Source organism: Chlorocebus sabaeus, chromosome 17 (genome assembly GCF_047675955.1).
Source record: "Chlorocebus sabaeus isolate Y175 chromosome 17, mChlSab1.0.hap1, whole genome shotgun sequence".
In the NCBI taxonomy this organism is placed as follows: domain Eukaryota; kingdom Metazoa; phylum Chordata; class Mammalia; order Primates; family Cercopithecidae; genus Chlorocebus; species Chlorocebus sabaeus.
The window spans coordinates 30,020,308-30,042,134 of NC_132920.1; the positions used below are offsets into that span (position 1 = coordinate 30,020,308).

General features: G+C 45.4%; 2 protein-coding genes and 1 long non-coding RNA gene across 12 annotated transcripts in view; 2 read left to right on the top strand and 1 right to left on the bottom strand.

Moving 5' to 3' along the window:
* Window positions 1–1,917, bottom strand: part of LOC119626727 (uncharacterized) — a 37,178-nt gene extending 35,261 nt beyond the window's left edge. Inside the window, exon 1 of one of the 2 annotated variants that reach the window (XR_005242871.2) lies at window positions 1,811–1,917. This is a non-coding gene — a long non-coding RNA (uncharacterized lncRNA). Of the gene's footprint in view, window positions 1–742; window positions 1,058–1,810 lie in introns of those variants that run through there. The other variant, XR_005242869.2, reaches the window with a different exon arrangement.
* TRIM39 (tripartite motif containing 39) lies at window positions 796–18,301 on the top strand. Of its 8 annotated transcripts, none has more exons than XM_073005784.1 (8): window positions 796–813; window positions 3,520–3,653; window positions 3,920–4,379; window positions 5,421–5,516; window positions 10,000–10,230; window positions 14,479–14,501; window positions 15,091–15,206; window positions 16,285–18,301. In XM_073005784.1, exons 3-8 carry the CDS (start codon window positions 3,927–3,929, stop codon window positions 16,830–16,832), a joined length of 1,467 nt encoding a protein of 488 aa, XP_072861885.1. In that variant the 5' UTR covers window positions 796–813; window positions 3,520–3,653; window positions 3,920–3,926; the 3' UTR covers window positions 16,833–18,301. The 8 variants fall into 8 exon arrangements, with proteins under 8 accessions (XP_072861885.1, XP_007971482.1, XP_007971481.1 ...); XM_007973291.3 differs by lacking the exon at window positions 796–813 and adding an exon at window positions 1,369–1,477; XM_007973290.3 differs by lacking the exon at window positions 796–813 and adding an exon at window positions 1,374–1,477 and having other exon boundaries at window positions 3,500–3,653.
* A 1,336-nt stretch (window positions 18,302–19,637) lies between these two features.
* Window positions 19,638–21,377, top strand: RPP21 (ribonuclease P subunit p21). 2 transcript variants are annotated; one of them, XM_007973293.3, is made up of 5 exons: window positions 19,638–19,763; window positions 19,834–19,934; window positions 20,027–20,109; window positions 20,955–21,085; window positions 21,234–21,377. In XM_007973293.3, exons 1-5 carry the CDS (start codon window positions 19,707–19,709, stop codon window positions 21,294–21,296), a joined length of 435 nt encoding a protein of 144 aa, XP_007971484.2. In that variant the 5' UTR covers window positions 19,638–19,706; the 3' UTR covers window positions 21,297–21,377. The 2 variants fall into 2 exon arrangements, with proteins under 2 accessions (XP_007971484.2, XP_007971483.2); XM_007973292.3 differs by having other exon boundaries at window positions 20,955–21,080; window positions 21,236–21,377.
* Window positions 21,378–21,827: the final 450 nt, after the last annotated feature.

Genomic DNA, 21,827 nt, shown 5'->3' on the forward strand with positions numbered 1-21,827 from the left:
AGTTAGTGGCTTTCAAACTACTCTTACAAGTGAGGCATCTTGTGAATTAGAACAAGTGCTGCTGCTAAAATCCCTAATGGCTACATAGCAATGTGAAAAAAGGTATCAAATGTAATTTTCTCAAATTTAATCTTCTTCAATTGTTGGCACAAAAAAAGGAACAATAAAGGTAGACAACTGTAATTAGCATGTGGGATCCCAAATCTTTATACCTTAGATACTGGATATTTTCTACAAGTAAATAGTTTCTGGCTCCCAAGATGAGAGGTTAAATAATGCAGGGTGTTTGTAAACAGCAGCACAACTTACACCGGAAATTAGGGCACTTATCTCACCAAGGAGAGCACATCAAAATTTGCTCATCTCTTTCAATCAATGTTCTCCAGGACTAGTGCTCGGGGCGGGGAGGCGGAGCAAGCTATTTTTTCTACCAGCCGTGTCACACCCCTCCTAGCACTAACCCCTCCTCCTCAGCCTCTTCACACCTCTACCCACTACTAACCCCTCCCCAGCCCCATCACCTCTTCCCGGGCCCCTGACACCTCTCCCAGCATACTCTTCCCGGCCTCATCACCTCACCCACTTCCTCCAAAATCACACGACCTGCTAAGCTTCCAGCAGCAAGCGAGCAAAGCAGGGAGGCTGTAATGCAAAAGTCCGCAGTCCCTACACAAACACTATCTGCTCGGGCGGAGAAACTCAAGTCACGGCCCCAGAAGAAAGAACAGGCCTGGGCTCTCACCCAGTTAACCAGCGTTTATCCAGCGCACGTGTTGCGGTCGGACCCCATGCGAAGGAGCTAAGGACACAAAGGTGAGCAGCAGAGTCGCGGTTCCAGCTCTCTCCCGGCTCCCACTCCAGCGGGGTAGATAATTTCGGTAAACTTCGCCAAGCAGGGGCAGGACAAAGAGTATTTGAAGTCTACCCGGGGTAGAACTTACCTAATCCTTGAATGTTAAAAGGCTAAAACTCCACCAGTCGGAAGTGACGTGCCAGCTGAGCCCCGCAGGTCCGCCACGTAATTGGCCGCCGCCACAGCTAGCCACCCTCTCCCCGGACTGGCCCGAAGAGAGGAAAAGTGTGGAAGTCCACAAGCCGTCCTCGCCCCGCCCTCTTCGTCGACTTTCAGCTGCACCGGGGAGCGGCGGCGCCTGGCCAGAGCCGGGGCCTGGAGCCTGGACGGGACAGCCTCGCCGGCCGGGGCGCCCGTCCAGCGCCCTGCGGGCCATGGGCTTCAGCGCTCGAGCACGCGCATGCGCGGGCCTCTATCTCCAGAGGATTCCTCGGGTCACCTGGACGCCAGCATCTCAGCCACCTGTCCCTCTGGGTCCCTTCTTGTCCTTGATTCCTCCTGCTGGTTCTCATCGCCAGCCCTCCTCCACCTCCTCCTTCCGCAGCCACCGCTAGACCCGGCCGCTGCCGCCTGCCGACACCCCAGCTTCCACTGACACTAGCCTCGGCGCGGCTTCCGCTTCCGGCGAGTATTGTGTGTCGCGCCGCGGGGCGGGGGCGAGGGGAGGAGGAAGGAGGGAGGCAGCGCTCCGGCGGCTCCGCGCCCCGCACTCCCGGACCCGAAGCCGGGAAGGTAGGTGCTGTCCCGCCGCCGCGCCCGAGCCTGGGGCCTGCCCCCGCCGGCCGGCTCCGCAAGTCGCGTCCCAGCGCCCCGCGACTGCGTCACCGGCCCCCCGCACGTAACCACAGCTGCCTCCGCCCGCCTCGGGCCCGGGCGGACGTTTTGCCGCCCCGGCGACGTCAGCGCGTCCGGCGTTGCTTGGCTACCCCGCCGTTCCCCCGTCCCGCTGCTGCTCACCTCCCCGGGTGAAACTCTGACGCAGTCACCGCGGGTCTCGGCTGCGTCATAGCGGCGGGCATCCCACCTTCACGTCACACCTCTTCCTCACCTGGACACGCATCCCTCCCTACCCTGCCAGCCACGACGTTTCCTCTTTCCCCTCTCCAATCCCCCTGCCCCAGATCTGGCGGAAGAAGATGGAGACGGGGGTGGGACAGAGTTGTGGACAACCTCTCAGGAGAGGGTCGCAAGGTGGGACCCTAAACAGTGGTTGAAACAAAATGAGATCGTCTCTGAAGTTTGCCCTTCAGCTGAGACACAAGGAGTAGAGGGAGACGAAGGACTAACCCAGAGGCACTCAAGGTCTCACTATGACTGTAGTTTAGAGTCCTCTCCATTCTTCCCTAACCCTTTCCCCATTTCTTTCACCACTTCTTTGCCAGTCTAGATCTGTCCTGGTGCCTTACTGTGCATACAGTTCTACTCATCTCAGGTGAGGAGGCCACCTAATTTGTAAAAGACTGAGGAAGGGGTAGAGTCACCACAAGTCAAAGTTGGATTCCCACAGGTAGAGAGAAGTCATCTGACTGAACTTCTCTCCTATTGCTGACAGAAAAAATTCAAGTCCAAAGAAGTTATCAGCTCCTACTCCAAATCAAACACATTTGTGTGTGCCAACAATATATACAGGAACAATTGTTGTTAACCTACCTCATTACATGGCCACTTATCTCTCAGCACATAGATCTACCAAATTTCCTTCCTTCCAGTAGGTCCCTAGAGAAGGATGGGGGTCAGGAGGAGAAAGGGTTATGGGGATAGATACATCAACTTACCCATGGCTAAAAGTATCGACGTTTTAAGATGGAGTTGGGGACCAGCGTTGTGTTTTATACATCTCTCTTATGCATTTCCAGTTCTTCTGAGGCTGCACTTGAGGGAGATCTCATTGCCTCTTTTCTGTCTCTTAATTCCCAACCACTCCAGAACCTATTAGTTGGAGACACAGTATGCCCAGGATGTTAGTTATCAATAGCTGTATTGAAGGATTCCAGTCACTATAAATAGACTTGTTGTTCTCTTTACAAGAAGTTGTTGGCCTGAGCTCAGTAATGTACTATTTAATATAGTTGCCATAATTTATCAGTTTTCAGCAGTTCTGAGTGTCCACATGAACACAATAGAAATGGAATGTTGCATGAAATATGTCATTCCAAGAAGAGAGCAGACTTCCTTTAGGCTAGTCTGATGGATAAAAGGAAGACTAATTTCAGATTTTCCTGGAAAGAGAAGGTTGCCTTTGCTTCATTCATTCCATTTGTTAGCCTTTAGAACACCTGGTATCTAACCTTTTGAATGGGAGGACTCTTTTTACTTATCTGTGGTGGCTGATAAAACAAAAATTATGCATGGACCTTTTGTGGTGGCTGATGGAACAAAAGTTATGCATGGACTTTTTTTTTTTTTTAGCTTATCAGCTGTCATTAGTGTCAATGTATTTTATGTCTGGCCCAAGATACTTTTTTTTCCAATGGGCCCAGGGAAGCCAAAAGATTGGATACTATGATTTAGAAGAATGAGAGAACAGTGTCAGAGAATCAAGCTTAGACTCCAGTGGATTCATCATAAAGCCCTTATAACATTAAACTTTAAAATATGCTTAATTTAAGAAATGTTAATATTTTTATGACATTTTTTACTTCTCAGATTCCTTTCTTATCTATTAGAAACGTATGTCAAACGAGGATACAGTGGTCTGGAACTATTGGTTCTAAGATACAAGTGGAATGAACCTGGATCAGGAGAAGTATGCTGAGCTAGAGTTGAAGGAAGCTTCTCTTTCTAACAAGAGAAAGCAGAGGTAAGAGACAAGATAGATAAATTGGGGGTTGTGTGTCAGTTTACTAACAAGAAAAAAAGTTAATGGCTGGGAGTCACAAGTTTTGGCAATGGAGAAACAAAGAGATTGAATTGATTGAAAGAGAAGAGGGAGAATAACAAGATTGGGCAAATCTGGAGTTAGGACTTAACAGGGATAAATGTTGGGCCAGGGATGCAAAAAAAAAAAAAAAAAAAAAACCTCCAATTAATATTTTTATTTTTTCTGTCCTCTTCCCCACTTCCAAGTTAAATTATGGCAGAGACAAGTCTGTTAGAGGCTGGGGCCTCTGCAGCCTCTACAGCCGCGGCTTTGGAGAACTTACAGGTGGAGGCAAGCTGCTCTGTGTGCCTGGAGTATCTGAAGGAACCTGTCATCATTGAGTGTGGGCACAACTTCTGCAAAGCTTGCATCACCCGCTGGTGGGAAGACCTAGAGAGGGACTTCCCTTGTCCTGTCTGTCGAAAAACATCCCGCTACCGCAGTCTCCGACCTAATCGGCAACTAGGCAGTATGGTAGAAATTGCCAAGCAGCTCCAGGCCGTCAAGCGGAAGATCCGGGATGAAAGCCTCTGCCCCCAACACCATGAGGCCCTCAGCCTTTTCTGTTATGAGGACCAGGAGGCTGTATGCTTAATCTGTGCAATTTCCCACACCCACCGGGCCCACACCGTTGTGCCACTGGATGACGCTACACAGGAGTACAAGGTGGGGAAGCAGACGCATGATGTCAGTGTGGGTAAAAAAGGAGGAGTGGCAGAGGATGAAATACTCCCTAGGTAGAGATCATAAGCTCCTACTACTCACTTTGTATTCTCAGAGCTGCATATGCAGGGGCACACAGTATGTGTGATCAGTTGTCCTCTAGCCTGAAAAAGAACAATGGTGAGAAGTGTCCTAAAATTTCTATCTGACTTTTGCAATACATATGAGTCTTTTGGGTGAATATTACGAGTCTTATGGGTGAATATTGGTATGTGTGGTCTTGGAAAGTATCATATTTTTCATAAATGAATGAAACCACATGGAAAAGATTAAACTTAGGAGGAACTGAAAAGTCTCATTTCTTCATTCTGCCTGCCTGCTCAGAATGCTCCTTGTTTTCACATTGGTTATTGGGCATAGGTAATATCACTTGAGACTGATACCTGCCAGACTAAGCTGAACCATTCTGTTGTTTGTAGCTTCTCCAGGTAATGGTTAACATGGCATATCATTTAACTTACTGCTGAGACAAAGGAAAATGTTTGAATAAAGGGAACAGAGATTAATGTGTTGGCATTTTATCATATACTTTGCTTAATTATGTTACTCTTGAAAACAAGATTTCAGGTAACTTACAGTATAATAACCATGTTTTACAGTATAATGACCATGTTTTTATTTTAGGTGGATAGAGGTGGATGGGAGGACAGGTTTAAAGAAAAATATTAGGTTACAGAAGGTTGCTTTGATGGTAATAGGCAGTTGTCTCAGTAAGAAAGTGGAAAGAGTTGAGAAAGGACACAGAGTTGGTGACAGCTATCTCAAATTCAGTAAGAGGACAGTTGGGTGAGCAGAGAAGATGATGTGGACAGACTGTAGGAAATTGACATCCCAAATGACAGGCAAGGAAGGAAGTCAGATCAAGAGGCAGTAAGATGGCTAGGAAGCAAATAAATGGTTTAAAACAAACGGTTTAATCTCTGAATGAGAAATGTACCAGTCAACCCCAAATGTCACCTCTCCCACTTCTTCCCTACCCCTCAGGAAAAACTGCAGAAGTGTCTGGAGCCCCTGGAACAGAAGCTGCAGGAGATCACTCGCTGCAAGTCCTCTGAGGAGAAGAAGCCTGGTGAGCTCAAGGTAAAGGCAGGCAATCCCATGTAGGCTGCTCTGAAGGGTATTTGTCTATGAGGGTATTAACTATACACTATTTAATCCACCAGTTCCAGTTCATTAGTAAAATGCAGTTCTTGGCCAGGCATGCTGGCTCACACCTGTAATCCCAGCAATTCTGGAGGCCAAGGTGGACAGATTGCTTGAGCTCAGGAGTTTGAAACCACCCTGGGCAACATGATGAAACCCTGTCTTTACTAAAAACAAAAAATTAGCCAGGTCTGGTGGCACGTACCTGTGTAAAGGTCCCAGCTACTTGGGCGGCTGAGGCAGGAAAATTGCTTGAACCTGGGAAGTGGAGGTTGCAGTGAGCCGAGATCGTACCATTGCACTCCAGCCTGGGCAACAGAGCAAGATTCTGTCTCAAAAAAGAAAGAAAGAAAGAAAGAACAATGTAGTTCTCTCAAAAATGATGGTATTTTATTAGACTTGATTGTCATTAAACATTGTACTTAAATTACTTGTCATGAATTAAGTATTAAGAGGGATTTAAGAGATGAAGAACAGACAGAATATCTTACATCTGGTGAGCTGAGAGAGTTCGTGCCTCTTGGTCTCCTTTTTCTGTTAAAGCAGCAAAGGAGGCTTTCTGCTGAGAAGGCAGGGATGGGAGTTTCTTAGAGGACTTGAAGAGAGGAGAATGTGGAAGATTCACTGGGGAGAAAGGGAAAAGGAGCTGACCAAGAGTCTCAGAAGAACTATCCAATGACATTAGGACCACATTCTTAAAACTCAAGTAAGCTTAAGTATGCTAGATGATGTTGGTCCTAGAATGTTCTTCCCCTCCCCATCCTCCACCATAGGATCCTATTCTCTCAGACGGGATGAAAGCCACTTCCTATGCAGCCTTTCCTGACCCTTCAGAAATTAACGTTCTTAATTTTCATACAATTTTGCACCTCTTTTGTAGCATTGCCTTATTTTTAGCATGGTATTTTGGTGTCTTGTCTTTCTTCTATTGAACAGTGAATAATTATCATTTGTTGCAAAAATAACTAGAATTGAGTCCTATGCATTAATTCAGTAGATATCCATGACATTCCAGATTTATAGGGTTGTTAGGGTCTTGAAGTTCAGGCCAAATTGGGATAAGTGAGACATAGAAAAGCTACGAGAAAGAGACAGAAGGAACTCCTGCGGCCATCTTTAGTAAGATGTAGAAGTAAACTTAGATATTCTTTAAGGTAGGTATTATTACCTTCAGCTTACACAGAAGGAAATGGACCTTGAGTAAGTGACTAGTCCAAGATCATGAAGCCAGTAAGTGGCAAAACCAGGAATGCTAGTTCTTCGTGAATCAGTAAATATTTGTTAAGCTCCTGGTTTAGGCCAAACCCTGTATCACTGGGGAACAATGATGAGCCAAAACACAGTTCCTGCCCTCCTTGAGCTTAAAATTAAGTTGAGAAAATTAGTAATGGCACAAAATGCACAGGTGCAAGTTCATAAGAAGACAACATAGAAATTTGGCCTCCTTAAAGGTTTCCCAAAGAAGTGATGAGTTTTTAAGAGTTGACGTAGGGATCACCAGAAGCTAAATACAAGTTTTGATTCATAGAAACATGAATTTTTAAATGAATGACAACATTTCATCAGAAAGCAAGTATTATTACCTTAGTGCCTTACACATTTTAGCAAAGTAAACATTTGAAATTTTTAAAATTTGAACCAATTTTGGTTACAAATGTGAACTTTTAGTTTTTTGTTCTTTTAGAGGCCTTCTGAGAAATCTAAAAATATGAAAATGGTGCTTATTGCTAGTCATTAGCTTTCTTCTTCATGTTGGTCACCTTCTTGAAGGTAAAGAATAGAGATGGAAATATACTTTTTTAAAACCTTCTAAATGCTTAAACAGAAATGTCATGTTTTTTTTTTAAATTGTAAATTGTCATGTCAGTGATCTCCAAAACTACCACCAACATTCCTCTTGTGACCATTTGAATTCTCCCTCCTTCTCCCTCATCAGACTCAATGCCCCTTTTAAAAATAATTTGTAATTATGCTGAACTGAAAATTGCAGGTAAAATAACCTATGTGCATAATTTTAAATTTTAAAGAGTCTATCATGTCCAAATATAATGAAACATAATTGATGATAAAATGTGGTATGTAATATTTGGGCATGACTACCCTGAAAGACTTTACAGTGTAGCTGGTTATATGCTTGCACCTGTATGTGTCATTATCAGCAACACATAAATACAGATTCAGACTGAGATGGATGTGTGCCAGTGTGATTGAAACACTAAGTAGCTTAGCTCTTGGTGATATGATTTTTCATAATAATAACTTTTGGTAAAGTTCTAAGTATAACAGAATATAATCTTGTGTTTTATTTAGCTATTGCTGAAAACTTTATGTATGGTAAAACCATGTAAGAATTACTCTGTGTTTATACTACATAAAATGGTATTCAAGCCCAGGCCTATGTTTTTGAATATCCAGCAGAACATTAGAAAATGTTGCAGGTCAGTTCACTATGCCGGATTGTCATTGGAGGAGCGTCATTGTCAGGAACTTCCCAAACTATGGAAAACAAGAAGATGTGCCCATTTCCAGAATATCCTCAGAGGGTGATAACACCTTCATTAAGAACCACTGCCCTAAAATATAGAGTGAAAAAAAGAGAAGAGATTACTGGTTTATAAGAGGAAGAGCCTTTTTGCTTCCTATTTATCACAGTCATGAATGTTAAACTTGCACCCCTACCTAAACAAACACACATGTATACACACACACACACACACACACACAAAGGCTGTGTTTTATTGAGGGCAAATGTGAGAATATGTTTTGTTCAGATGTACACTGAGAAGGCAGTGGTGGAAAGTGAAGCAGCAAGTGGCCCTAAACTAGAAGAGCTAGTCAGCTTCTGCCAGGAACTAGCTTGAATCCACAAATGCCACGCTTGTCAGGCCCATCCTGGCTTTGCGTCCCCACCCTCTCTTCACCCTCAGGCCTGCCTTTGGTTCCCTATCCACTTCCTTCTAGAGTCCCAGTCTCTGCTTCTCGCTTTGCTTCACCATCAGTCACATGATGCTTGGGGAATTCTTTCTTTAGGGAGATCACTATTTGTTGTAGTGTAGATGCAGAAGAGAGAATGTACTGATAATTCTCAGAAAGTGTTATGGCTGGTGTTTGAATCCTATATTACCAAATTTCAGAAATGTTAGAGGCTCAAAAGTCTATGTGCTGGCTTAGAGAAAGCATGTTTCAAATTTCAAGAAACTAAATTACTAACAAACTTCTGTAACCTGTTCCTGGGGTAGGAATTGCCAGTTCTCTGAAGTGACTTGAAACAATTTTACAAGTTCAGCCCTGAAATCTACATATGTATATTTTATAATAACCCATAGAATTCTTACTGATTCTTGTATTTTCACAGTTCTCTGGTTTTTATCTGTGGATGTGTTGCAATATGCAAAAGATGACAATCTTATTTTTAACTTTTTAGTATTTGTACTTTCCTTTTCATTTGATTGTTTTTCATGTTTGTTTTGAGATAGAATCTCACCCAGGCTGGAGTGCAGTAGTAATCACAGCACACTAACTCAAACTCCAGGGTTCCAGCCATCCATCCTCTTGTCTCAGCTTTTTGAGTAGCTAGGACTGCAGATGTGCATTGCCACGCCCGACTAATTTTTTTTTCTTTTTAGTTGAAACAAGGTCTCACTATGTTTTCTAGGTTGGTCTTGGACTCTTGGCCTCAAGTGATCCCCTCACCTGGGCCTCCTAAGCACTAAGTTTACAGGCATGAGCCACCATGCTCAGCCTGTACTTTCCTTTTCTCGACCGATTGAATTAACTAGAACTTTACAGTTGATAATAACACAGATATCTCTGATATCTGTAATAGTGCATGTCATCATATTATTGAGCTTTTTATCTTAAGTTAAAATATATATATATATATATGTCCCCAGTGGTCTTCACTACCAAGTCATCAGTAGGGGAGTGATAGTGATGGAGCCATTCTTTACAGAAGGAAATTCCAGTGGAATAAAACATGAGTGTTCTGTTAAACCATTTTCTCTCATTTTCTTTCTTCCTTTCTGTCTGTCCGTCTTTCTGTCTTTCTGTCTTGTCATTCTTGTCTCTCTTGTCTTTGTCTTTCTTATCTTCCCTGTCTTGTTAAACCATTTTCTCTCGTTTTCTTTCTTTCTTTCTTTTTTCTTTCTTTCTTTCTGTCTTTCTGTCTGTCTGTCTGTCTTATCTATTTTTTGTAGAGTTGGGGTTTCACCATGTTGCCTAGGCTGGTCTCGAACTCCTGATCCCAAGCAATCCACCTCCCTTAGCCTGGAATTACAGGCATGCGTCACCACACCCAGCCCTTGTTAAACCATTTTCAATGAAACTGGAAGTCTGTGTTAATTCATACATATGGTGGGTGAGAGAAAGGCTTCCTTATACCACACTGACCCTGCTGATATAACATCTTCCCTCTTCTCAGAGACTAGTGGAAAGTCGCCGACAGCAGATCTTAAGGGAGTTTGAAGAGCTTCATAGGCGGCTGGATGAAGAGCAGCAGGTGTTGCTTTCACGACTAGAAGAAGAGGAACAGGACATTCTGCAGCGACTCCGAGAAAATGCTGCCCACCTTGGGGACAAGCGCCGGGACCTGGCCCACTTGGCTGCAGAGGTGGAGGGCAAGTGCTTACAGTCGGGCTTCGAGATGCTTAAGGTTCGACCTTTGCCCCTGCATAGCCCCCCAGGCCGAGTGCAGTGTAGCTTTGCATAGGCTGTTTTGTCAGCCTGGGATACTCATTCTTCTGCTCTGCTTCCCTAAATCCCGTTCTTTCTGCCAGGTGTACTTAAAGGGTCTTTGTTACAGAAAAGCTGATCTGATTTCTCCCATCCCCTTCTAATCATTTTTGTGTTCTTACCTCTTGTCAGCAATTATGTGCTTAATCTGTTCCAAAGAAAAGATTCATTCTTTTGAAAGGAGGGAAGTCTAGCCTGAGTTAGTGAAAAACTATGCATTAAAAATTTTGTAAATGCAGTTACCATTACTTTTAAGTCCTGAAATTTGATTTATGTACTGCTGAAAAGAACAGAAACATAGTTTAAAGGATACAGGCATGCCTCAGAGATATTGTGGGTTCAGTTCCAGACCACTTCAATAAAGCGAGTATCTTGATAAAGCAAGTCACATTAATTTGTTGGGTTTCCTAGTGGAATAATAATCTTTTTGCTGGTGGAGGGTCTTGTATCAGTATTGACTGATCAAGGTGGTGGTTGCTGAAGATTGGGGTGACTGTGATAATTTCTTAAAATAAGACAACAACGAAGTTTACTTTCGACTCTTCCTTTTATGAAAGATATCTCTGAGCATGTGATGCTGTTTAATAGCATTTTACTCACAGTAGAACTTCTTTGAAAATCTTTGAAAACCCACATTTGTAGTTACTTACACCACTGAAGTCTTGAACCCCTAAAAGTCATCCATAATGGTTGGAATAGACTTCTTCTAAATGCCTGTTAATATTGATATTTTGGCTTCCTTTCACAAATCACAAATGTTCTTAATGTCATCTAGAATGGTGAATCCTTACTAGAAAGCCTTCAGTTTACTTTGCCCAGTTCTATCAGAAAAATCACTATTTATAGCAGCTTTATGAAATATATTTATTAAGTAAGACTTGAAAGTCAAAATTACTTCTTGATCCATGGGCTGCCAACTGGATGTTGTATTAGCAGACATGAAAACAACTTGAGTCTCATTTTACATCTCTATCGGAACTTTTGGGTGATCAAGTGCCTTGTCAATGAGCAGTAATATTTTGAAAGGAATCTTTTTTCTGAGCAGTAGGTCTCAACTTAAAATTTTCAGTGAAGGGTTGAGCACAGTGGCTTATCCCTGTAATCCTAGCACTTTGGTAGACCAAGGCAGGTGGATTGCCTGAGGTCAGGAGTTTGAGACCAGCCTGGCCAACATGGTGAAACCCCATCTCTACTAAAAATACAAAAATTAGTTGGGCATGGTGGCGGGCGCCTGTAATCCCAGCTACTTGGGAGACTAAGGCAGGAGAATCACTTGAACCCGAGAGGCGGAGGTTGCAGTGAGGTAAGATCATGCCATTGCACTCCCGCCTGGGTGACAAGAGTGAAACTCCATCCCCCAAAAAAAAATTTTAGTAAAGGCTAGGCACAGTGGCTCACATCTGTAATCCCAGCACTCTGGGAGGTCGAGCCAGGAGGATTACTTAAGGCCAGGAATTTGAGACCAGTCTGGGCAATATAGCAGGACCCTATCTGTACAAAAAGTAATTTTTTTTAATTTAAAACATTCAGTATACCATGCTGTAAACAGGCTTTGTTGTTCCATTTCTAGAGCACAGGGGAAGTAGATTTAGCATAATTCTTTTTTTTTTTTTTTTTTTTGAGACGGAGTGTTGCTCTGTTGCCCAGGCTGGAGTGCAGTGGCTGGATCTCAGCTCACTGCAAGCTCCGCCTCCCGGGTTCACGCCATTCTCCTGCCTCAGCCTCCCAAGTAGCTGGGACTACAGGCGCCTGCCACCGCATCTGGTTAATTTTTTGTATTTTTAGTGAAGACTGGGTTTCACCATGTTAGCCAGGATGGTCTCGATCTCCTGACCTCGTGATCCACCCGTCTCGGCCTCCCAAAGTGCTGGGATTACAGGCTTGAGCCATTGCACCTGGCCAGCATAATTCTTAAGAGTCTTAGGATTTTTGAAATGGTAAGTGAGCACTGGTTTCAACTTAAACTCACCAGCTGCCCTTGCTTCTAATAAGAGAGTCATCCTGTCCTTTAAAGCTTTGAAGCCAGGCATTGACTTCTCTCTAACTGTGAAAGCCCTGGATAGCACCTCCTTCAATAGAAGGCTGTTTTGTTTACATTGAAAATGTGTTGTTTAGTGTAGCCACCTTCATCAATAATCTTGGCAAGATCTTCTAGATAACTTGCTGCAGCTTCTGCATCAGCACTTGCTGCTTCTCCTTGCACATTTTTGTTACAGAGATGGCTTCTTTTCTTGAACCTTTTGCCTTCAAACTAATACCTAACTTTAAACTTTTCTTCTGCAGCTTCCTTACCTCTCTCAGCTTTCATAGAACTGAAGAGAGTTAGAGCCTTGCTGTGGATTGGGCTTTGGCTTAAGAGAATCATGTGATCTTATATCCAGATCACTAAAATTTTCTCCATCTCAGCAATAAAGCTGTTTCACTTTATCACCATTCATGTGTTCACTGGAGTAGCACTTTTAAGTTTCTTCAGTAACTTTTCCTTAGCATTCACAGCCTGGCTTGCTGTTTGGCACAATAGGCCTAGCTTTTAGCCCATCTTGGCTTTCAATGTGCCTTTCTCACTAAGCTTAAACATTTCTAGGTTTTGATTTAAAGTGAGAGACATTTGACTCTTCTTTCACTTGAACACTTAGAGGCCATTGCAGGATTATTAATTGATATAATTTTAATATTGTTGTGTGTGTCTCAGGGAATAGGGAGGCCAGGGGAGATGGAGAAAGATGAGGGAATGGCTGGTAGTGGATCAGTTAGAACACATAAAATATCATATTTATCAATTAAGTTGTTTGTCTTATATGGATGCAGTTCACAGTGCCCCAAAACGATTACAATAGTAACATCAAAGATCACTGATCACAGATCATACTAGATATAATAATGAAAAAGTGTGAAATATTGTGGGAATTATCAAAATGTGACACAGAGACACGAAGTGAGCACATGCTGTTGGAAAACATGGTGCCAGTAGACTTGCTCAACACAGATTGCCACAAACCATCTAGCTGAAAAACACTCAGTGTCAACAAAACACAATAAAATGAAGTGCAATAAAATGAGGTATGCCTGAAATTATGTTTAAATAATATATTGCTTTTGTTATGTATATATCAATAATACCTCTAAAATATTTGAAATACTTTGTTCTCTTCAGTAAATGAATAGTGTTAGCAAAACTGTAGGGAGCATATTTTTTATCTTAGAGATTAGATTACCAGCATTTGAATCAGTGAGGCTTCATCGTACACTTATTTTTGTGTTACGTATTGCTTGGTGTTTGTTCCTGTGTCCTTTCATGTGTGTGTGTTCTGCCTTCCACATTAAACTGGGAAATCCTTGTGGGACAGAGATTTGTCTTCTTTGTCTTCTGGATCCCAAATATTCACAAATCAGTATTAGCACACCGTTATTAATGTGTTTATTCTTCCTTTTTTTTTTCTTTTTTTTGAGATGGAGTCTTGCTCTGTTGCTCAGGCTGGAGTGCAGTGGTGCGATCTTGGCTCACTGCAACCTTTGCCTCCCGGGTTCAAGCAATTCTTCTGCCTCAGCCTCCCGAGTAACTGGGATTACAGGCACACACCCCCACACCTGGCCAATTTTGTATTTTTAGTAGAGACAGGGTTTCACCATGTTGGCCATGACCTCAAGTGATCCACCCGCCTTGGCCTCCCAAAGTGCTCGGATTGCAGGCGTGAGCTACTGTGCCTGGCCAGTTATTAATGTTTATTAACCAATGCAAGACAGGGAATACCAAACCGTAACAGGAATGTGTGATTTGTTCCTATGCCACCAGTCTGGATCTCTATACTGATCCTCAAGGAGACTGAGATATGTGGTTGGTACTTGGGGGACCAGAGTAAAGAACTGGCACAATCCCTGTCCCCGGTAGGGAGCTCCCAGCATCCTTAAGGAGCAAAGAGAGCATAAAAGAAATCATTTGGAAGTGATATAAATGACCAGGCTTCATGATGACCGAAAGTTGAAAGTAGGGATTAGGTTGGGAGAAGTGCACTCAGGTCCCCCTGGAGCTCTTCTTGCATTGCGTGACCCTCAGTTTATCCTATGCCTGTTTTATAGCTGTGGAACTTTTGGGAGGAGGGGGAATCTTTTGCCTTCAGGACCACTGAATACCAGGACCAATACTGCTTTCTTTTCTCCTTCCTTCTAGGATGTCAAAAGTACCCTGGAAAAGTAAGTGATTGTTGTATCTCTTTGAGTGAGTTAGGTCTTGGCTTAGAGAGGAGGGGTACAGTCAGGAGTTTGGGTTGGGGGTTGGGTTGGGGGTAAGGTTGGGAAAGTCATGTAGTGTCTGAGCAGGGTATGGGAGAATGTTCATTGTGCCCATGATGCCAGGTAGAGAACAAATTATTGGGAAGAATAATCCCTTTTCCCCTTTGAACATCAGGACTTCTTGAGAAGGAGAATGATAAGGCAGAACCAGATTCTACTTGTGCCAGTGGGTGGAATTATGTCCGAACAAGATGGAAGGAGGAAGGGGTTGGGAGAACAGGGAGGGCAATCATCCATTTGCATGAAATATAGGAATATTCCTAGAAAGTTCAGAGGCTCACTCTCAAAATGAGGATCTGTCCACGGGATCATAAGGCTCTCCTTGGATTAGTAAAAGAAAGCAACAGGTGAGCTCTTCAGGGAGGAGGAAGAAAGTGGAAAGATGGAGAATTTTCATTTCTCCCTAAAGATGTTAACATCTGAATAGTCACTTGGCTGGAGCTTCTCCCTAACCCTGCCCTTTCTTCCCCTATCTCCCTATCCCTCCTAGATGTGAGAAGGTGAAGACCATGGAGGTGACTTCAGTATCCATAGAGCTGGAAAAGAACTTCAGCAATTTCCCCCGACAGTACTTTGCCCTGAGGAAAATCCTTAAACAGCTAATTGGTGAGTTGTTCCCAAAAGGAGACTAGAAGGAACCACTAGAGAGAAGAAAGCTTTTAGGTCCTGCCTTCTATGGCTTTCAGTTATCCCATCTCTCACTTTTCTTACTCCCACCCACACCTACCCCTTTATCTGGCTTTTAGTCTCACCCTGAGTCACAGAACTTGGAGTGAGAGGAAGCCTTAAGTGTTACCTACTCTTAGGTGCATACTTTTTCAAGGCCCAGAAAGGTTAAATAATTTGCCAAAGATCGGGTAGAGTGATTATATAATTTACCATGTAAACTTGCATAACCTTGAATGGCCGGGCGCGGTGGCTCACATCTGTAATCCCAGCACTTTGGGAGGCCAAGACTGGTGGGTCACTTGAGGTCAGGAGTTTGAGATCAGCCTGGCCAACATGGTGAAACCCCATCTCTGCTAAAAATATAAAAATTAGCCAGATGTGGTAGTGGGCGCCTGTAATCCCAACTCCTCTGGCGGCTAAGGCAGGAGGACTGCTTGAACCTCGGAAGCAGAGGTTGCAGTGAGCTGAGATCGCACCACTGCACTCCAGACTAGGGGATAGAGTGAGACTCCATCTCAAAAAAAAAAAAAGAAAAGAAAGAAAGAAACTGAAAGGGAGTGTCATATTAATGTGAATATGCAGGGATAAATAGTCATAAACCAGGCCAGTGACACGTGGTCACCCTATCCCTAGACCATATGCTGTCTTGCTCTGCATCCTTCTTAACACTTTCCGTTTTTTCTGCCTCTCAGACTACACCTTGTACTTCTCTATGTAGTTAGATAAATGATAATGTCAGAGGGAGATGAAGAGAGGACCAGGCGGGAACCTACATTACCAGCCACTGCAGACTCAAGAGATTATTATCTGTTTACTTTAGGGTCAGTGTGAGAAGTGAGCCATTGCTTTCTCCCCTCCCTTAGGTGACACCATGGATTGAGAAAGTTAACCAAACCGTGTTGTTTTGGGGACCTTTAAGGGACCAGGCTCTGTAAAGGCAGGCTGGAAGAGTGAGGCAGGGGCATTTAGCTATTCCCATCCTCATCTAGCTCCCCACTCTGGCTTCTCCCGCCAGCGGATGTGACCCTGGACCCTGAGACAGCTCATCCTAACCTAGTCCTGTCGGAGGATCGTAAGAGCGTCAAGTTCGTGGAGACAAGACTCCGGGATCTCCCTGACACACCAAGGCGTTTCACCTTCTACCCTTGCGTCCTGGCTACTGAGGGTTTCACCTCAGGTCGACACTACTGGGAGGTGGAGGTGGGCGACAAGACCCACTGGGCAGTGGGTGTATGCCGGGACTCCGTGAGCCGAAAGGGCGAGTTGACTCCACTCCCTGAGACTGGCTACTGGCGGGTGCGGCTATGGAATGGGGACAAATATGCGGCCACCACCACACCTTTTACCCCTTTGCACATCAAAGTGAAACCCAAGCGGGTAGGCATATTCCTGGACTATGAGGCCGGCACACTGTCTTTCTACAATGTCACAGACCGCTCTCATATCTACACGTTCACTGATACTTTTACTGAGAAACTTTGGCCCCTCTTCTACCCAGGCATCCGGGCTGGACGGAAGAATGCTGCACCACTTACCATCAGGCCCCCAACAGATTGGGAGTGACAGGTTGGGATGTGGGAATAATTGGGGTGAGGCAGGGTCAAGTGCTACGGGCCTCCTTCCTGTGTCCTGCTGGAACGTCTTCGTGTCCACCTGGTTCCAGTCCTGAATCATCGTGGAGAAACACCTCGGTTTCTAGGATGGTTTTGTGTGGAGGGGGAGGTAGGACTGGGCTGGATGAGACAGCACAGCTGTGACTCCCTCCTAACTGTCAGGGTGGGGAGCTGGTTCCCAGAGGATTGTCTACCCTGAAGTCCATCAGGTTTTCTGTTGCACAAGGACGGGTTGGAAAGGAAGGAGAGGCTTTTCCAGAAACAAAATCTGTGAGGGTCTGACTTGCTCAAACCAGAGGAGGAAACAGAAACCCCTGCACATCTTTTTAGGGAGTTCTTTGACCCAGGATAGTCTTGCTGCTTGAGGTAGATCACAGGGGTCTGTGTACCTCTAAATTCAAGAAAGATGAATGACAGATGCTCTCATGGGTCTAGATGTTGAGTTTTTTTGAGGGCAGAGATTGGACATCAACAAGGCTAGAAGGAAGGTCAGGGAAGTGGGCTAAAGGAACAGATTCCTAGAGATTAATGAAGGGGAGGGAGGTTTCTTTGGTCTTCTATTTTAAAGGTAAGATTGCCATTATGGGTAGGATTGACCAGAGGTAGGAATGTGGGGAGAAGGAGAGGTTGAAAGGAAAGCAGAGAACCCAGGTCCCTGCCTCAGCCTTCAGCAGAGTTGGCTTATTGCCTGCCTCTTTATACCAATAAGTCAGTCACTTTGCTCCTCTCCAGGGGCAAGGTGGAAGAGATCCTGCAAGACACATCTATCCTCTCACGGTGTTCCCAAGGGAACTTGGAAAGGAGAGTCAGGTATTAGAGGAAAGAGAAGGGTATTTGTATCCAAAGCCCTGGCCTTAAAGAATGTTACTAAGTAGCTACCCCCAAATTGTCAGCCTTGTTACCTGGCCAAGGTGTCCAAGCCAGAAAGGAAGAAAGGTAGTGGAGTCCTTCTCACTCTAAGACAGTGGGAGAGGGTGGTATATAGGGAAGGGCCAGAAAGGCAACTTCCTTTGGCCTGTGTGCATCTGGCCTGGAACTGGTGTTAACAAAAGCCAGGTTTTTGCTTGTTTGTTGCCATCCCTCACCCTTTGCCATTTCCCTTTTCAGAGAATGTAAATGATTTTCATGTTAGGCCAAAATAAACAACTTATAGGGTACATATGTTGTCATAAAAGGTAAAAGTGATGCATGCCAAACCAAACTAAACCAATTTGGATTATCTGCTGTTCGGGTAATCTTCACAGAAATGACTGAGAGAAGAATCTGCAGTTTATTGAGGGCATTTCAGTTCCTCCTACCACCTCAACAGGACTTTGTCCAGACTCTCCTCCTCTTACCTTTGTGCCTTGACTGTGGTTCTTTGTGGCAAGATACTTTGGTTGGTTAAAATAATATGGAACAAAGGATCCACTGAAGTGATCTCTGTGTTGTGTGGTAATTTGGTGACAGCCTTGTACTGATGTATAAGAATCACTGGGTGTTCACATGCATGTTCCTGGGTCTCACCCTTAGTGGTTAGTCAAGGTCTGGGGTGGGCCTGGGCATCTACATTTTATTTATTTATGAGACAGAGTCTCACTCTGTCGCCCAGGCTGGAGTGCAGTGGTGTGATCTCAGCTTACTGCAACCTCCGCCTCCCAGGTTCAAGCGACTCTCCTGTCTCAGCCTCCAGAGTAGCTGGGACTGTAGGCATGCAGTACCACACCCGACTAATTTTAGTAGAGACAGGGTTTTGCTATGTTGGCCAGACTGGTCTCGAACCCCTGAACTCAAGTAATCTGCCTGCCTCCACCACCCAAAGTGCTGGGATTACAGGTGTGAGCCACCGCACCCAGCCTACATCTACATTTTAAACACACCTCTCTCATTTGAGTCTGAGGACCCTTGTGAAACTAGTTCCAGAGGAGGTTTCAGCCTGTCCTTCCTCCCAGCTGGAGCCCTGCTTGTCTGCCCCCGCCTGGCACCAGGTCTGAGAGTGGAGAGAAGTCTTATCCTCTCCTGACTTATGCTGCCCTCCCCATCTCAGGGTTCATTCATCTTCTCCAATTCACGTCCCTCTGCTTCTCACTTCAGTAACTGATAGTCACTGTGAGTCACAGGACACCAGACAGAAGAAATGGAAGATAGAAGAGGTCAGAGGGAGGGGTGTGAGGTGAAGTTTCAGGGACAGGGGATGCTGTTGACAGTTTTCTGTGCTGTACCTAAGCCTAGGAAACCATTCACTCAGAAAGTGAAGATCACCTACTGTGTGTCCAGCACTGCATAACAGGAAGTGTGTTTCTTTGGTAGGTGGAATAGTAGGAGTAAACTGCTTTCTGAGGATCAGGAGTCCTTTTCCCTCCCTCCAGCACCCTTATGATCCTTCCCACTTTCACCCCCACTGGCACCAGTGCTTTTTTTTTAAATGTATTACCTCTGTGCTGTCCCTCTGTAGATCTTACAGGCATCTGCCTCTGACTTCAGGAGAGTAGAGCAGAAGTTCTAGCTGGGTATAAATTGCACATAACCATCTCCCTTACCTAGCTACATAAAGAGACCAGCCTTCTGTCCTGAAAATGTCTAGCCGATATAAGATCCTCACCTGCTGCACTAGGTCTCTACGTGATATAATTGGTCATGAGCTTGAGGAAGACAAAAGCACTGAAAACATAAAGGGACCCTGGGCATGGATTGCTGGGGATGGATTTCGGAACAGATGAGTCTGTGAGGCCTGGGGGAGGCGCCCGAGGGCGCGAGGACTACGCTTCCCAGGAGGCCTCGCGCGGACGCCCGGGTGGGGCTGTGCGAGGGGCGGGTCTGCGGGCGGCCCTGGAGCGCGGCGCTGATGGCGGGGCCGGTGAAGGACCGCGAGGCCTTCCAGAGGCTCAACTTCCTGTACCAGGTGAGTCTGCGACAAGCGCCCCAAAGGGGACGGTGCTTGGCGCCCCAGAGTGACCGCTCCCCTCCCGCAGGCCGCCCATTGTGTCCTTGCCCAGGACCCCGAGAACCAGGCGCTAGCGAGGTTTTACTGCCACACTGAGAGGACCATCGCGAAGCGGCTCGTACTCCGGCGGTGAGACATTCACGGGGTCGGCGGCGGGCGGGACGCGGGAGGAACGCGAGAGGGAGCGCGGACGCCGGACCACTGTCCTCCTCCGCCCCCAGGGACCCCTCGGTGAAGAGGACTCTCTGTCGAGGCTGCTCTTCCCTCCTCGTCCCGGGCCTCACCTGCACCCAGCGCCAGAGACGTGAGTGCTCCCGCCGAGGTGGACGATTGTGGAGCATTGGGGGCGGGGCGGGGGGAGAGGGCCCACTGGAGGCCAACAGCGCCTTTCTCGCTCTTGATGGATGTTGGGTGTGGGATTCGCAGGAGTCTTCCTTCTTCGGGTTTGAATTAAGTTGCTAACTCCACTTGCACAAAGTAGGATTTGGGCTTGGCTTTTTTTCTTTCCAATGTGGGCAGTAGAGAATAGCTGTTACTTTAAGAGGCATCCCCACCCATGCACAATAATAGATGTTATTTGGCTTTGTGGAGGACGTGATTCCCATCACCATTCATTTATTAAGCAAATACTTACTTTCTAAAATGTGTCAGGTACTGTGCTAGATTCATTATTCTCATTGAAATTATGGATTGATGGGACAGACTAAGAAACAAAATGGTGTAGAAAAAAATTAACTGGGGGAGTAGAATGCTCACTTATTCTTGCCAGTGGTGAAGTTCATGATAAGCAAAGGGAGTGAGAGATGGAAATTCTAGGCATGTGTGAAGACTCCGAGACCAGAGAGCTTGTGGTGCTGTCAAGGAAATGAGAGTTCAGGAGGCTGGACTTTGAGATAGGAGGGCAAGACATGAGACTGGAGAGGGGAACAGGCCGGTTCTTGAAGTCTAGTTAAGGAGTTTGAACTTTATCTTAAAGAGTTCCAGGAAATCGATGGAGCTTATGCCAGGGCCTGACACCATCAAATGTGCATTCAAATTGGGGGTGTGGTGGGGGAGCGGGGATACCTACTGAAAAACACTGGAGGCAAAACTGGCAGCAAGAGACCGTTACTTCTGAAATGGACACGCTTTTTCCCATGTTCACCCTAGGCTGCAGGGGACAGCGCTGGACAGTACAGACCTGCCTAACATGCCAGCGCAGCCAACGCTTCCTCAATGATCCCGGGCATTTACTCTGGGGAGACCGGCCTGAGGCCCAGCTCGGGAACCAAGCAGGTGAGAGATAAGGGAAAAAATGGAGGACACCTCAGAGGATCGGGACAACGGAGAACATAGAGTGAAGAGGACCCATGGACAGGTTTTGGGTTTGTGTGAGAGGTACCACAGTCAGAAAACTAATTCCACTCCTCTGATTCTGCTCATTTACCCAGATTCCAAACCACTACAGCCCTTGCCAAACACAGCACACTCCATTTCAGACCACCTTCCTGAGGAGAAAATGCAGATTCAGGGTTCCAGTGACCAGTGATGGATTCACTAGTCTCCCAAATAAAGTTTACTTGTTTTACATTCCATGATTCTGTTCTGTGGGAACTTCAACTCTTAATTCCCTTTTCTTCTGTTTCTGTCTGTGTTTCTTGGTCACCTTTGTAATCCCACCATGCGGGGAGATCATGATTTCCATAGACCACTTGGCCTCACTCAGCAGCTCGCATTTCCAAGGCCATGCCTCCAGTTCCCTATCCATGTCCTGAGCCACCTGAGGGCAGTCCCTGTTTGGGCAGCCATAACTGCTGACTGGAGAGCTGGAGAGAATGATGCCACTGCTGCTGTTTTTAAACAAGGGGAAAAATATGGGGCAGCAGAGAATGTTCATATCCTCTAGGCCCACTCAGAGTCAGAAAAGACTCAGGTCTTTTCCCAATCTCAAAGTTATCTTTAATAAAATTCTAACAAAGGAAATGGCACACACCTGAACTAACAAAGTCAAAGATGCTAACAAAGGACACCAACAGACATTTC